Genomic DNA, 15,317 nt, shown 5'->3' with positions numbered 1-15,317 from the left:
ACAGTACCCGTACTGGACAATGTCTCTTACCCACCTGTCTGTGGTGATGGATTTCCAGACCGGCAGGAACTGTTGGAGTCTCCCCCGGACAGGTGTTATATGGTCGGGGGGCAGTGACAGGGTGTCACTGTTTGTTACTGGCAGAGGATCTGGAATTGTTGTTTCCTCTTCCTCTGCCTTTGATGTGGTTTCCACGGTATCCACCCCTGTTCTGTTTATTGTTGGTGGTTTGTGTACCTCCTTTATTGTACTGTGTTTGCTGTGTGTTTTGGCCTCTTGAAGGTCCTCTAGTATTGGAGCGACGAAAGGAGCCACCCCGAAACTGCTGTGACTGCAGAGCCCCCATAGACTTTGCAGTCTTGTTGTTCTTTTTAATTTTCGCAAGTGTGGTGTCAACCTCAGGTCCAAATAAGTAGTCCAGGTTAACTGGCTGATTGAGAATAGTGGTTTGTATTTCTGGTTTGAATCCAGAGATTCTCAACCAGGCATGTCGTCTTAGCATGACGCTAGTGTTAATGGCCCTGGCTGCAGTGTCAGCTGCGTCTAGCGAGCACTTAATGGAAGCATTAGTGATAAGCTTGCCTTCCTGGAATAGTAGCTCTGCGCCCTCCTTGTACTGATCTGGTAGGTGTTGCAACAGTGTCTCAAGGGTATCGTAATGGGACCTGTCATATCTGGCTAAGAGTGCCTGAGTGTTGGCAATGCGCCAGATGTTAGCTGCCTGCGCTGCCACTCTTTTTCCTGAAGTTTCCAGTACTTTTGACTCTTTGTCAGGAGGGGGAGCGTCACCTGTAGTTTGGGAGTTCGCCCTCTTAAGTGCATTTGAAACAACTAATGAGTCTAGTGGCAACTGTCCTTTTATATAGGTAGGGTCCACAGGTGCAGGTCTATATTTTTATTTCAATTCTAGGGTTTAATACCCTTGCCCTAGTGGTCTCCTTAAAAATGTCACCAGCATGCTGAGGACCCCTTTTAGCATGGGCAGAGTTTTGACGGATTTTTCCGAAGTGGAAAAGGTGTCGACCAGAAAATCCTCCTCAACCGGGTCAGCATGTAGCTGCACGTCATGGTTACTTGCTGCTCTTTCAATAAGGGCGTTAAAGGCAGTAGTGTCCTCAGTAGGAGAAGTTTTCACACTATACATATGCGTGTCTGGGGCAGTTTGCGGATCCCTTGGGTCAGCTGCGTCTGCCCATGGTTGTGTTTGATCATCGGGATCAGTGTCCACATGATAAGTGTCCTCCTCATATTCGTCATCCCCTGCATCCACATCTGAGTATGTGGGTGAAAAGGACTGAGGTTCTTGTCCATAAGATTGGAGAGGTTCCACAAGGATTGGCGATGTGGTAGAATCCTTCTTCTTTTTTAATGGAATCTTATACGACTCCATGGGTGTTTCTGGCACTATTTTCCTTTTGCATATGGACAGTCTACCAGTCTTTGAGTCAATGAACTGCCTTGACTCCTGATGTTTAGGCTCTTCTGTAGCTCCCATGTCCGCCAACACTTTTTTATTGGCCCGATACCTTTTTTAGGTTTGAACATGTTCGGTCGCCCTTGTGGTGGCAACCCGAATTTAATTGGCGTCGACGCGGTCTGAACGTTCCCGACCAACTTTGGTGTTGGGGGCGTGTTTGGCCCGACCGTTGCAGCTTTTTCTCTGATGCGTTGAAGCGACTGCGACACCTCTTTGGTTATAAATTGGCTCGGCTGCGTCGACTCGACAGGGTTCCTGGAGCCAGTCTTCGTCTTGTCCGCAGGCCTTGTCCGAGGATCGACCCCCTCCTTTGGTTCGAGCCGTTTGTCTGTGTCGACTCTCTTCGGTGCAGACTTTGTCGGTTCGACCGCCTTGACCTTGGTCTTCGGCGCCACAACCTTCGGCTTGACGACCTTTTTGAGCTTCTCGATATCATCGGCCATTTTCTGCTTCTTCGGCTACGAGGGGTTCGAGGCCTTGGAGCCGACCAGAGCCAGCTGCACTTTTGGTTTCTGTTTCGGCAGCGACGCTTTTGGTTTCGGTTTTTGTAAATCGACGGATGGCGGTTTCGATACCGATGGCTCTTTATGTATGTTCGAAGCCGGGCTTTCATGCGGGGCTGTAGAACGAGTCTGTAGATCTTGGGTAAGGCCTTGTGGCGATCCCTCGACCTGAGCCTTATCGAGTGTTTCATCGTCGGCCCCCGTATAACCAGTTGGGCCTAGCTCTTCGCCGGAGCTATCTTCTACGGCCCCAAAGGCCCCTGCGTTGTCTCCTACCTCATCGACGACGTTGTCTTCATCGTCTAATATTTCTTCGTCTTCGGCTTCATACTCGGAGTCGTGGTCCGAAACCGGATCCGAGAGTTCTTCCCGATCCTCCTGATCCAACGACCTCCTCATCTTCGGTCCCGAAGATATTTTCTGGAAAAGGCGCTGATTTATGCGACTCCGAAGAGTTTATCGACCTGAACCGGGCACAGGCCATACAGTTGGCTTCGTTGTGATCCGGTGACAGGCACTTGTTGCACACCGGGTGGACATCGATGTGCAGGTATTTTGCATTACAAAGTGGACACCTTTTGAATTGGCTTCTTTCCATCGTAGGTCGAAGATCGGGTCGAGCGTGGAAAGAAAAACCGTCTGATTCCTCGATGTCCTCTCGAAGCAAAGTTATCGGTACCGAACGAAACTATACTGACGCTGTCGAAAGCCTTTTGGCTTTGTTGAAAGTTTTCCTAACTTGAGCTAAGATAGTAAGATCTGAACCCAATGGCGGAAAAAAACAATCTGAGGATGGAGGGGATGCCCATGCACACTGTAGTCCGAAGGAGGAGCCACCTATCTTGTGATACTTCGAAGACTCTTCCAGGACAACAATGTGCAATCATCCGGACCCAACACTAGGCGGCGATCTATGCACAGATATGAATTCAGCAGCCCACATGCCTCGAACATCTTTTTCTGTTATGATAGAAGACAACAGTTGATGACAGTACAAGCCCACTTCGATTCATGTGATGTAAACGTGTTGAATTATACAAGAGGGGATGTTTTGCAATTCGCAAAGAGACATTCATCCACTATCCTCATGCAGCAGGAGACTCCTCTCTAGGGTAATAAGTGTAATTTGATAACAGGTGGTTCATGTCAGTTAAACGAGGGCTCCAGCAGTGTGGATTTTCTTTTTAGGATAACCATCTCATTGCAAGTCACAAAAACCTACTCAGATGAACATGCTACATACTTAATGATGTTTGGTGCACCGCAGGGTGGCAGCAGTTGGAATTTTGTATGTATCCCTCCTCTTGCCTCTCTTTACAAGTTGAGTGGAGTGCCCTTCAGACGGTGACACCCCTAGGCACTGTGGATACTGGTACAAATGTTAATACTACCATGGACTGGGACTCTGATTTCTGTTGCATAGAAACTGATACACATCATGCTTCTTCCCACCCTGTCTGGGTGGCATCTTTAGGACTTCATGACATGTGGCGTCCTTAGTATTCCTTGACTAGAGACTAAACATACTTTTCAGCATCACAACTGTGCCATTCTTGACCCACTTATCTTTTTATCTTTTTGTCCATATTCTTTATGTGCCCTAGGGGTCAGGGGCTCATATTCTGCCAAGGGAATTGCTACACCATGCCTCCTTCAAACTTGCCATTTGTCGCAACTTTGAGGTGGCACAATTACCTTGGCACCTGTACACCTGGTGGCTAAAGGTATGGATTTGTTTTCTTTTTTTTTTTTTAAATATATTTTATTTTTTCCACACATTGCACATTGCACATTGTACAATTAAACATTTCATATCAATCATAAGTTTACAAAAACAAAGAAAATAAATCATTCTATTATATATATACAGTACATCTTTTAGCTCTATATTACAATAAGAATCTTAATCTTAATGCGAACCCATGTTCTCTTTCCATCTGGATATAGGTTCCCAAATTTTCAATCCCCTCATTTTACCCCTTACCCCTTTCCGAGCATATATAGATTTTTCCAAATTATAAGCCGCTAGTAAATTAGCCAGCCAGTTTTGCATGGCAGGTGGGTTTTTATCGAGCCATGCTCTGGCTATAGTCAATCTATATACTGCAGCGGCAACAAAGATAAATTCTCTCTGCGTATTTCCCCAATCTGAGCCTATCCCCAACAACAACGAGGGGGTGAGAGTTATTTGAATATCCAATGATCCATTTAAGAAGCGTTCTATATTTCCAATCAAGGTGTGCAGTTGGGGGCAAGTAGAAAAAACATGCACAATATCTGCCTCCAGGAAATTGCACCTCGGACAGGTGATACCAGTAGTGCCTCCCCATTTAGCTATTCTCGATGGGGTAAAATATAATAAGTACAGAGTTTTGTAGTGCTGGGATTGAAGGGGAGCAGAACACAATACCATACGCGCCAGTTCAAGTGACTCCTGAAATATTTCAATCGGAATGCTCAATTTATCTACCCATTTGTTACAGTACTTTTCCATATCATCTGCTTTCCCTTTCACCAAACATGCATACAAAGTCCTAATTGTACAGTCTGCAAAGACCTGTATTTTCTCCATAATTTCATTTCTTTGATACCCTGCGGGTCCTCCTTGTTTATTACTCAAAAAGCTCCTGACCTGCAGGTATTTAAAAAACGACCTCCTATCAATATCATATTTCGCCGTAAGGTCTGCAAACTGTACTATCTCTTCCGTGTCCCTCAAATCCCCAATCTGTACTATTCCTCGTTCAGCCCATCTAGCCATTGTACCGTCAGCAAAAACTGCCGCAGGGAATGACCTATTCTTATATAGCCTGGTATATCTATTAAATCTTCCAAGACCTGCTTTTTTAAAAAAAAGCATTCCAGATCCTAACTGCTGCGTTAAGTGTTTTAAATCTGGTCCTCTTGTAATACCCATAATCCGTGCAGTTTAAAAAGCAGTTTTCTGCTTCCTCTCCTAAAACAGCCGCGTAGACTTCTGGAGACATGGTTGTCATTTTTTGCTCATTACCACCACCCCCTATTAACCCCTGCATATATTGTAGGGCAGCCGCAAAATAGTACATTCTAAAATCAGGTACCCCCCCCCACCCCCCTCTCTCTCTCGGTAGAGCCATAAATCTATAAGCCCTTCTGGTCTTACCCTGCGCACAGATGAATCTATTCAGAATAATCTCTAATGAATTGAACCATTTAATTAAAAAAAAAAGTGGGATAGCTCTAAATAAGTAAAGAAACTTGGGGAGGATTAACATCTTAATAATATTAGTAGTACCTACCAAGGATAAATGCAGGTTGTTTAGTCTTTCCAAATCAGATTTTACCCTTGATATTAGGGGGGCAATATTGTTTTCAACAACTTTATCTAGGTCTGACGAAATAGCCACCCCTAAATAAACTGCAGAGGTACCACCCGTGGATCATTACAGCTAGAATGTGCATTTTCTACAATCTGCGTCTTTGATCTATTAAGACTATATCCAGAGATTTGTCCAAACAACTCCGCTTCGACTTCCACCTCGCTAATTGACAAATGAGGATCTGGGGTAAGTATTGCCACATCATCGGCGTAGGCCAGTGTTTTGACAACACATCCATTCACCCTCATAGGAGGGATCATTGGGTTGTGTTCAAGCCTACGCAAAGTGGCTCTAGATAAAGTGCAAACAACAATGGGGATGAGGGGCACCCTTGTCTCGTCCCCCTCCCAATTTTAACTGCTGCCGAATACCCTCTGTTAGCTCTGATTTTAGCCGTAGGCTCCTTATATAGCGCCTGTATAGCCCTAATAAATCCTTCTCCTATACCACACCACCTCATAGTTTGCCATAAGTACTCCCAGGAGACCCTATCAAATGCCTTCTCGGCATCTAAAAAAAGCGCTGCCATAGGGTCTTTCAGGACACCTGCCGCATCAAACATGGTTACTACCGTCCTAATATGCTGCGTTGTCCCTTTACCGGGGATAAATCCATGTTGGGCTGGACTTACCAAGCTCTCAATAATCCCCGACAACCTTGTGGCTAATATTTTGGAATATACTTTAACATCAGCGTTCATCAGTGTTATCGGCCTGTAGGACCCCGTAACTTTTGGATCCTTCCCCTTTTTCAGAATTACGATGATGTCCGCCCCCCCCCCCATGATTGGGGGATCGACTCTCCTTTTTGTGCCATAACCATGATGTTAAACATATCAGTGAGCCTTTAAATACTTTATAAAACTCCACCGGAATCTGGTCCGGTCCTGCTGCCTTACCGGGTGGTAGACTACTCAATGCAGCATTAAATTCATCTATATGTAGTGCCATTTCTAGATCTTCATTTCCCTCCTCAGACAGGTTAGGGGAATCAATTTCTCTAAGATATCTTGCAATGTCAGCAATACTTCCTTCCTTCTCGGGAGTGTACAGGTTGGTGTAGTAGTTCCTAAATACTTCTCTAACCAGTTCAGTCTCACCTACCATATTACCCTGGTGATCCTTAATCTCTTTAATATCTGAAGAAGCCAGTCTCTGTCTAGTGCGCACGGCCAAAATATGCCCTACCCTTTCGCTTAGTTCATATGCATTCTCTTTTTTGGTCAGGTAATTCTTTGCAGCTTTCTCAGCAATACCTTCTATGGCTTCTGCTTTTAGAGCTATAATTCTAAATAAATATACTTCTAACGGGCGGTTCTGTGTTATAGCCAAGGCCAAATCTTCTTCCTCTTTTATCAACTTCAGTCTTACTTCCTCTAATCTTGCTCTCTCTTTCTTCTGCCTTGCTAAGACAAAACTTGTAGTCTCTCCCCTTATTCCAGCCTTAAAAGCGTCTCACACAACACCTGGTGATGCGGTTTCTCTATTAATCTCCCAAAAGAATTTAAACAATTTCTCCATATATTCTCTATAGGCGGGGTCTATTAGTAAAGCTCTTTCAACAGTCCATTGTGTTCTGATGTTTTGTTCTTGCCCCATTTTCAAAGTTAATATCAATGGGCTATGGTCTGACACTATCCGAGGCTGCTTCTCCATTTGCGAGCCCTGTATTAATGTTCTAGAGATTAAGAAATAATCTAACCTAACCAAAGTCCTATGCGGGGCTGAAAAAAATGTACTGCCATCTATATGTGGGTGCAGCTTGACCCAAGGGTCTACCAGAGAATTATGTGACACCAGATCTACCAGAGCCTTATATACTTTCTTTTTCCTCCCCCCATACTTTCCTCCAGCCTGCATAAAGGAGCTATCTGGTACATGAATGTTTAAGTCCCCGCAGCATACAATAGGTTCCGGCCATTGAGCCAGTTCAATATCCAAATATTGCAAGACATCTGGATCATCCTCAGTAGAGCCATAAACTGTTACTAGTGTTAAAGTCTCCCCTTTAAAACAAATTTCAAGAATCACCCACCTCCCCCATTGATCCTCTTTCTTTCTTCTTACTACTATATCACTGTTTCTGCCCAATACTGCAACCCCCCTTGTTTTTGTCCCTGGTTTAGTGTTTGCTAATACTCTAAATCCAAGTTGATCCAATAGATACCCTCTTGTGCCTTCTATGTGTGTCTCTTGTAGACATACCAAATCCAATTTCAAAGATTTTAACAAGGCTGCCACTCTCATTCTCTTAGTAATACAATTGAGTCCACAGATATTAATAGAAGCGATCTTACATGTCATCGTAATGCCACAGTTTCCTTATGTGAAAACCTACTATTTTTGTGTACCATATACCTTTAAACTTACACAATGTGCCAATGTGCTGAATCAAATAGTGAGTACCAAAGATTTGTGCGTTTCCCACCCCTCATCTTCCTCCCCTCCCACGACCACCCTCCCCCCCCCTTTACTGACAAATAGGTCAGAAATGACCTATGTGTGGCCGCTTTTGAATTGAGTCAGTCGCATCCCCCCCCCAGCCTATATAATCACACGCCGAATCCCTGAGTCATCCTTTTTCGTCATACAGATCTATGCATTTGTACACACCCACTTTATGCAGCATTTACAACACTTTAGCCCCCTTTCCTGTTTTTCAGCTCTTCAATAAACTGCTGTGCTGTAATTTCCGAATTAAACATTCTTATTTTCCCTTTTGTTACCACTTTCAACTTAGCAGGGAAGAGGAGGTATGCTTCTGACCCTAGTGCCTGTAATGGTGCAATCAGCTGTCTAAGTCTCCACCTTCTCTCTACCGTTACATGGCAGAAATCAGGCCTAGCGAAGAATGAAGTACCTTCAAATGTCCTCTTACTGTCGGGTCTGGCTTTAGCGATAATTTCCTCCCTTAGCAAGAAATTCCCCACATTTACTAGGATTGCTCTGGGAAAGGAGCCCTGCCCGTCCTTTCTTGCTCCCTGCTTCAATGTGAAGGGGTATCTGTGTGCCCGTTGAATCTCTTTGTCCCATTGCCATTCTGACTCTGGAAAAGCCCCCTTCAGCATATTCACTACAAAGCGCCTCGTGTCCTGCCCTTCAATCCCTTCTGCCACACCCAAAAGTCTAATGTTGTTCCTTCGCTGACGATTCTCAAAATCTTCCAGTTTCCATTGGAAATCCTCTGAGAGTTTTTCTTGGTCCGTCTTAAAAGTCTTGAAGTCCCCCATGTCGTCTTTCAGCTTGCCTGTCCATTCTTCTGCTTCCGTTACTCTTTCAGCCAGTTCATCATATAGTTTATTCATTTTTCTCATTGTGTTCTGGATTTTTTTAGCATCCTGCCTTGCTCTCCGGCTTTCCGCTCTGGCCTCCGCTTGCATTTGTTTAAGAGTATTAAACAGAAGCTCTACGGGAATCTGTTGCTTTGTACCCCCAGGGGGATTTCTGGGTTATTTTCATCCTCTTCCCGATTGGACTGTGAGGTCGCTGAGTAGTCCCATACTAATTTTCTCTGGGTCCCCTTGAAGCCCCCTGTCAGCTGCCTGGATAGCTTTAGGGATTTCTTTTTCTGGGTAGTGTCTTTATCTGTACTGGGCTCAGAGCCAGAACCTGAGAACTCCTCTGAACTCCCAACACTTGTTTGTTCTAGCTCCGATTCCTCATTTAGGGAATAAAAACAATCTCCCTCAGCAGAGCCTCCTTCAGCTTTTTCTGCTCCCGCGCTCACTCCGTCTTTACTTGCAAGGCTAAGGGTGCTTCCCCATGTTTTAGAAGACTCCCCCTTTGCTAAATTCATCTCCTTTTCTACTAACATCAGGGCCCCCAGCATGTCTGTGTTACCAAACTCAAACACAGCCTGCCCCAAGCTCTCAGCAGTTTTTGTTCTACCTTTCACAGCAGGGTCGATAACATTACCTTCTGGCCGTGGCGTCTGATCTGCTTGCTCTGTCAGGGCTACCGTGTGAATGTCCGTGATTGAATCGCGCTCCAGCTCGCTCCCTGGGTCGAGCTTATGCCGTTGCCTAGCAACCTCACACTCAGCGTCCTCGAGGAGGCTCTCCCGATGATCCAGCTTCTCACCGCCTTTACCGGCTCCGCTGATGCCGCTGATGCCGCTGTCCCGTCTGCCTCTGCCGCCTGTGGTATCCTCTACTTGCTGTGAGGATAATCTCGGTGAGAAGGCCTCCGTGACTGTAGGCTGCCGCATCATCGTCTCCTTATTTTTCTGCTTTTCTTCATTTCTTCCCGCTTTGCTGGAGGTCGCCGCTCATTGTGCTGCGGTGTTCACTTGCACCACAGGAGCTGATTTGGTTTTCTGCTCTGGTTTCTTTTCCCCCCCAGCTGGGATTCCTATCTTTGGGATGGCGCCAGGGTTGCGAGGGGGTTTGCTCACATCCTCCGCACTCGCAGATACTCCTCCCGGCATCATTTTTTCTTTCTCTTTTTCCTGCTTTGGCGTCCTTGCTGGCATCTTATTCGCTTGTACCTGCTGCGCCTGCTGTTTCTTCTTGAGTCCGAGCGCGCTCATCAGGCCCCTAGCACCTCTCTTGAACCAGGCAATAACCCGACAACAACTCTGAATATATTTCACGGCAGACCCTGTATCGAACACCCCAAGCAGGTTAGAGTCACCGTATAATGTCCATTCAGGTGCCATTCAGAATATTCAGGGTATTCAGCATCTCAAAATCATGCTTCTAAGTCCTTAAGGCTGGAGAGGGGAAAGGTGCGACTGCTCACAGCAATCCAGCGTCGGCCATCTTGCCTCCCCGGTACACTCGGTATGGATTTGTTTTCCTATGTAAGTTGCATTTCCTGTTGACCACTGCCACTACTCACTGAGCTCACTTGCTCTGATTTCCTATGTGCTAACATGCCTATGTATAAAATGCCAATAAAAATAGTTTTTTTTTTTTAAACAGAGAAGCAAAAATCTTTGGTACGGTCCTGGCCAATTTTCTTGGGAAGGTAATTTCAGGATTAGTTCATCCTCCCCAAAAGGGTTTTATGCCACGGACAGCAATCTGGCATAATGAGGCAGCTCTACCTTTTGCTGAGAGGGACCCCCACTTTATCAGGCAATTCAACCATTATACTGGTTGACTTTGTAAAGGCCTTTTGCTCACTAAGCTGAGGCTACCTATTCCGAATTTTGAGGTGAATGGACATGGGGCCAATTTTCTAGCATATCTCAGAATCACGCATGCTGATCTGGTGGCTCACATGTGCGCAACGGTGTTTGGTCAGCCACATTTGCTGTAGGGCAGAGCACATATCAGGATGTTCCCTCCCATATTTGCTTTTTGCCCTCTACATCAAGCCGCTTGGGTTGAATCAAGCGAGATGGGCTTCAACGGTGTCTTGACTAGGGAGAAGGCAAGGAAAACTGGGTATCCCTACATGCGAATGAACTATTAGTATACTCCGGTTACTCACACTGTATAAGTCCCAGGCTCAAAGAGACCCTTTTATATTTCTTTGAAGAGGACTCTAGTCTAGTGGTCAACTATTTGTGAGGTGTAACCTGAACTACGTTGGATGAGCTAAATAGAGCAGTTCTTTGAATCTTAAAGTCATTTTTACCAAAGTGAATGAATCGGGTTTCACCCTACCTTCCATGCTGTGCTCAGTTGCACTGGGAGGGTTACAGTACATATAGGCTTCATACAATGGATCAACTCCAGAAGGTTCTGTGAGTGGGTCCGGCATTATCCTCTTCCGGTTTTTAGCTGTTAACCCATCTCCTTCAACAAACGTAACAGGGATGAGGTGCACTAAAATGATATGAGAACAAAAGCAGAAATGTGAGTATAAATTTCAAAACAATTCACTGTTCTCATGATAAACACAGCATTTAAAACAATGACCTTCTGATCATTTTGACAACAATTATTAAAGCATATGGTACAGGCACTGGAAATACCATTATAATCAGATGCAGATTGGAACTTAAAGACATTGCAGACATCTGTTTTATGATACAAAGAGTAGCTACAACACCCAAAAGTAACATGGATGCAAAGTGAACGGAAGAGATCGGACTGTAAATGGTCACAATCTAAGGGGTGCAGCTTAATGAAGAAGAGAAATCAAACCCTCAAATATCTGCTCTATATGGGTAGAGATGGCTAGAAACAATGAAAACTGCTTCCTTTACATGTAACATGAGCCAGTTCCATGGAGCCACCTTGTACACCAGTTGTCTTCAAATTATAGGGCGGACTCCCCTAGGGGTATTAATAGATGTCAAGGGGGGGCATAAAAGCACTTAGCTTGTCCCTGAAGAATGCAAACAAACATAAGACTGAAAAAGAAAACTGAGCAGTTGCAAGCTACTCCATAATGAGCAATAAGCAAGTTTTGGCCATTCAAGTCTTTCCAGGGAGTAGGTGTCACAAGAGGGCCTACAAATGAAGCATAACGGTTCACCCCTCAATTCTGACTTCTTGTGTAACACCTTCAGGCAGTCCTTGTATTTTAATAAACAGTGCGCTACATTTTCAGACTTGTAGTCTTGCTTTTTAAATTGCAAAGATGGGCTCAAAAGTACTCCCAGCATGCAAACTGTTTTTGGAAAAAGTAAGAGCTCGCTGAAGGTACCACCCATGATGTGGCACCAACTACAAGCTGGTCATGAAAGAAAAAAAAGAAAGAAAGTTCTGAACCTCAAGTCAAGTCAAAGTTTATTTTGTTACGGTACTCAATTGAGGACCACAAAAATAAAATATATACATTATACATTCACATTTAATACATTTTCAGTGAAATTTTCAAAAATTTAAAAATTTTATAACAAACATATTCGTTTGGGGGGTTTTTACAAATTAATAAAAAGTCTTTTGAGTTTACGATCCTACATGATCGGTAAATGGGTGTAAGACATAATAACCTTGCCTTCACAATTACTGTATTAGGACATATGAAAAGAAGATGTTCCAGGTTCTGATTGCCCCCCTGACAAAAGGTACATAAAGCTGTTTTTTCTGAACTCCAAGTAGAAATAAGAGTTAATACAGGAAGGGTTCCTAGACGCAGCATCATGATTGCGCGTCTTGCGCCATGTGTAAGGGTATAGTCTAGGTAGGGTAAGTATTGCTTATATTCATGGGAGTTTGCGTAGGTCTTATACAAAGATAAGCTAACACAATGTGAATAGTCAATGTCATAACTCAATTTAGGGGTGAATTTTTTTTAAAATAGTTTGAGTTGGGCTGGAGACCATGTAGACAATATTTCTACACTGATTTTAGCTAGCTGAAAAGCCTCTTGCATATTTTTTAAAAAAGTGAGATTGGTGGAACCGATGTTAAATGTCTCGATTTTTAGTAAATTTCGAAGAGTGCCTTCCTTAGAATGGAGAAGATTATAGGCCCACCTTATGATACTAGCTACAGCCGTAGCGTAGGCACTCGTGATGTTGCATTCCAGTCTCAACACCTGTACTGGGGTGGATGTGGAGAACTTTAGTAAGTTTTTTAGTATTTTACCTTCGATTAAGTTCATATATGTCCATTGATAAATAGGAATGTATTCCGAAGCATACGAGACAACCGGTGGAATCTTCGCTCGATAGACTTGAATCAGTGCCGAAAAGTGCCTTTGTCCAGTGGCAGAATATAGGCGGGACAATGCCCCAGCGTGTAGGTCACTTTTCCTTTTTAAATGATCTATTTGGCTATTGTTCCTCATATTTTGTGAAAAAATTCTGCCCAAGTAAGTATATTCTTTTACCTGCTCTACTTTCTCCCCTCCCAACTTCCATTCATATCTCACCTTTTTCTTCTGTTTAGAGAAAGCAACCACTTTGGTCTTACAAATATTTGGAATTAGAAAGTTTTTCTTAGAATACTGATGTAAAGTGTCTAGAAGATTTTGAAGACCAAATGGAGTTAGATCGAACAGGACAATGTCGTCCGCATACAGCAGGGAATGAATATACTCGTTGGCTATCTTTGGCGGTGTACATAAACATTGTTGTAAATTACTTGGTAAATCACTTAGGTACAAAGAAAATAAAATAGGAGCCAAGAGGCACCCTTGTTTTAATCCATTTGATGTAAAAATTACCCTTGATAAACCTTTATCACTCCCCATTTGAATACGGCACCAAGTGTCACTGTGAAGATTCACTATTAAGAGCAATAGCTGTTCTGGTATGCCCATTTTCCTCAGTTTTAACCACAAGGTCGGTCTGTCTACTCGGTCGAAGGCCGTCGAGTAGTCTATGAACGCTGCATAGATGGTTTGCTTCTTCCCTGATACATATTTGTCCAGAATTGTTTGGAGGATGGCTACATTGTCAGTCACTGCATGGTTTGGACGAAATCCAGACTGGAACATGGGGATTAAGCCCAGGGAAAATGCCCAAGTTTTTAGCCGTTCCAATATTTCTGCAGCGAAAATCTTGCCAACGGCATCCATGAGGGCTATTTGCCTATAGTTTCCCGGAATGTTTCTTTTTCCTTTTTTGTAAATTGGGATGATTATACTCCCCTTCCAGGAGATTGGCATTTTGCCACTGTCGATTATATAGTTAAATAGTGGCGAAAGTAGCCGTCCCCACTCTTTGTGCTCAATTTGATAGACCTTGATAGGTATCTGATCGGGTCCCGATGCGCCAGTGCTTCTTGCCCATCTTATGATCTTAGAGACAGACAATGCCGACGTTTTATTGATTTTTATGTCATTCTTTCCCAGACATTGCACTTCAACTTCGCCATTATTAATCAACTTGTTGGGACTATAAAGCTCTCGGAGGTAAATTTCCCAGTCTTCTTCTGTGACAGGAGTTGATTCTAACTTTTTCTTGGTTCCAGTCATTATTGCGATCAGGGCCCAATATTTGCGCTGGTTTTTTTGTTTGGCTGCTTCTTGGATTTCAATCCAATTGGAGTCCTGTTTCAGTTTTTTCTGTTTAGTTTTTTCTCGCCTTATTTGATTTTTTAATCTATTAATTTCCTTTTTATTTGTGAATGAGAAGTTCAAAAACTGGGCACGTATCAACCTGTTGATTTGTTTTACGACTGGTTTGTTTGAATTTTTGTGGTTATTACTTCGTTTGCTTTTCCATAATTTTGTTTGTTCTAACTTACTTTGTAGTGCATGTTTCAGCCTATTTATTATGCAGGCAAAGTTCTTTATAGGATCGGCTGAATATGTAGTAGTCAACAAATTAGTTTGAGAGACCAATAGCCTCACATGATCCAAGTTTTCTGACCCCCAGGAAATTCTGCCCCTCGTTGCGTTTACTTCCATTTTTGTTTTCTGAAATATCGGCTGATACTGGAAAGTAGCTTGTAGAATCCATTCAGTTGATAGACATAGGATAGCATGGTCACTTTCCTCATTGAATGTGATTAATAGTTGACTCATTCGATCTTTTTCTCCGATCCCACATATGAAGTAGTCAAGTATAGAGGGAGATCCATTACCCTGCCTCGTATACGATGCTGGTTTATCGCCATGTATATTACCATTTAAGATAGTCCCGTTTATTCTTGGGAGAAATGATAATAATGCGCGACCTCTCTTATCGGATTTCATTCCTTTTGGGAGTACAGGGAGTGATATTTCCAAGGATTCCTCATTTAATAGTAGAGCCCATTTCTTTATTTCACAGTTTGATATTTTTGCATTCATATCTCCCATTATAATATAAGGCAAGTTGAATTGTTCTTCAATGATTTGGGAGATGGTCTCCATTAGGCGTTCAAACAACAGATCGCAGTTAGTGCTGGGAGGCGCATAGATGTTAAAGAGTAGTAAAAAAGTGGGTGATGTTTGGGATTTAAGAGATATTTTTAGACATTGTAAATTATCCATCTTTGTATTAATTAATTCTTGCGACCAAGAGTAATCTTCTTTTAATAGGATTGCTAAACCGCCTTTAGCATGGCCCCTTCTAGAATTTTTTGCCAGGGTTTCAAAAACATAGTATCCTTTTTGAATAAAAGGTTTAGTATTCCATGTTTCTTGTAGA

General features: G+C 43.3%; 1 protein-coding gene across 2 annotated transcripts in view; it reads right to left on the bottom strand.

The window, feature by feature from the left end:
* Nucleotides 1–15,317, bottom strand: part of PXYLP1 (2-phosphoxylose phosphatase 1) — a 396,884-nt gene that overhangs the window by 192,811 nt on the left and 188,756 nt on the right. For both annotated transcript variants that reach the window (XM_086943994.1, XM_086943993.1), the window contains one exon: nucleotides 10,951–11,112. In XM_086943994.1, coding sequence (XP_086800120.1) covers nucleotides 10,951–11,112 — 162 coding nt within the window. The remainder of the gene's footprint in view (nucleotides 1–10,950; nucleotides 11,113–15,317) is intronic.

This window comes from Lissotriton vulgaris, chromosome 11 (genome assembly GCF_964263255.1).
Source record: "Lissotriton vulgaris chromosome 11, aLisVul1.2, whole genome shotgun sequence".
In the NCBI taxonomy this organism is placed as follows: domain Eukaryota; kingdom Metazoa; phylum Chordata; class Amphibia; order Caudata; family Salamandridae; genus Lissotriton; species Lissotriton vulgaris.
This window is presented reverse-complemented; position numbering and strand designations above follow the sequence as displayed.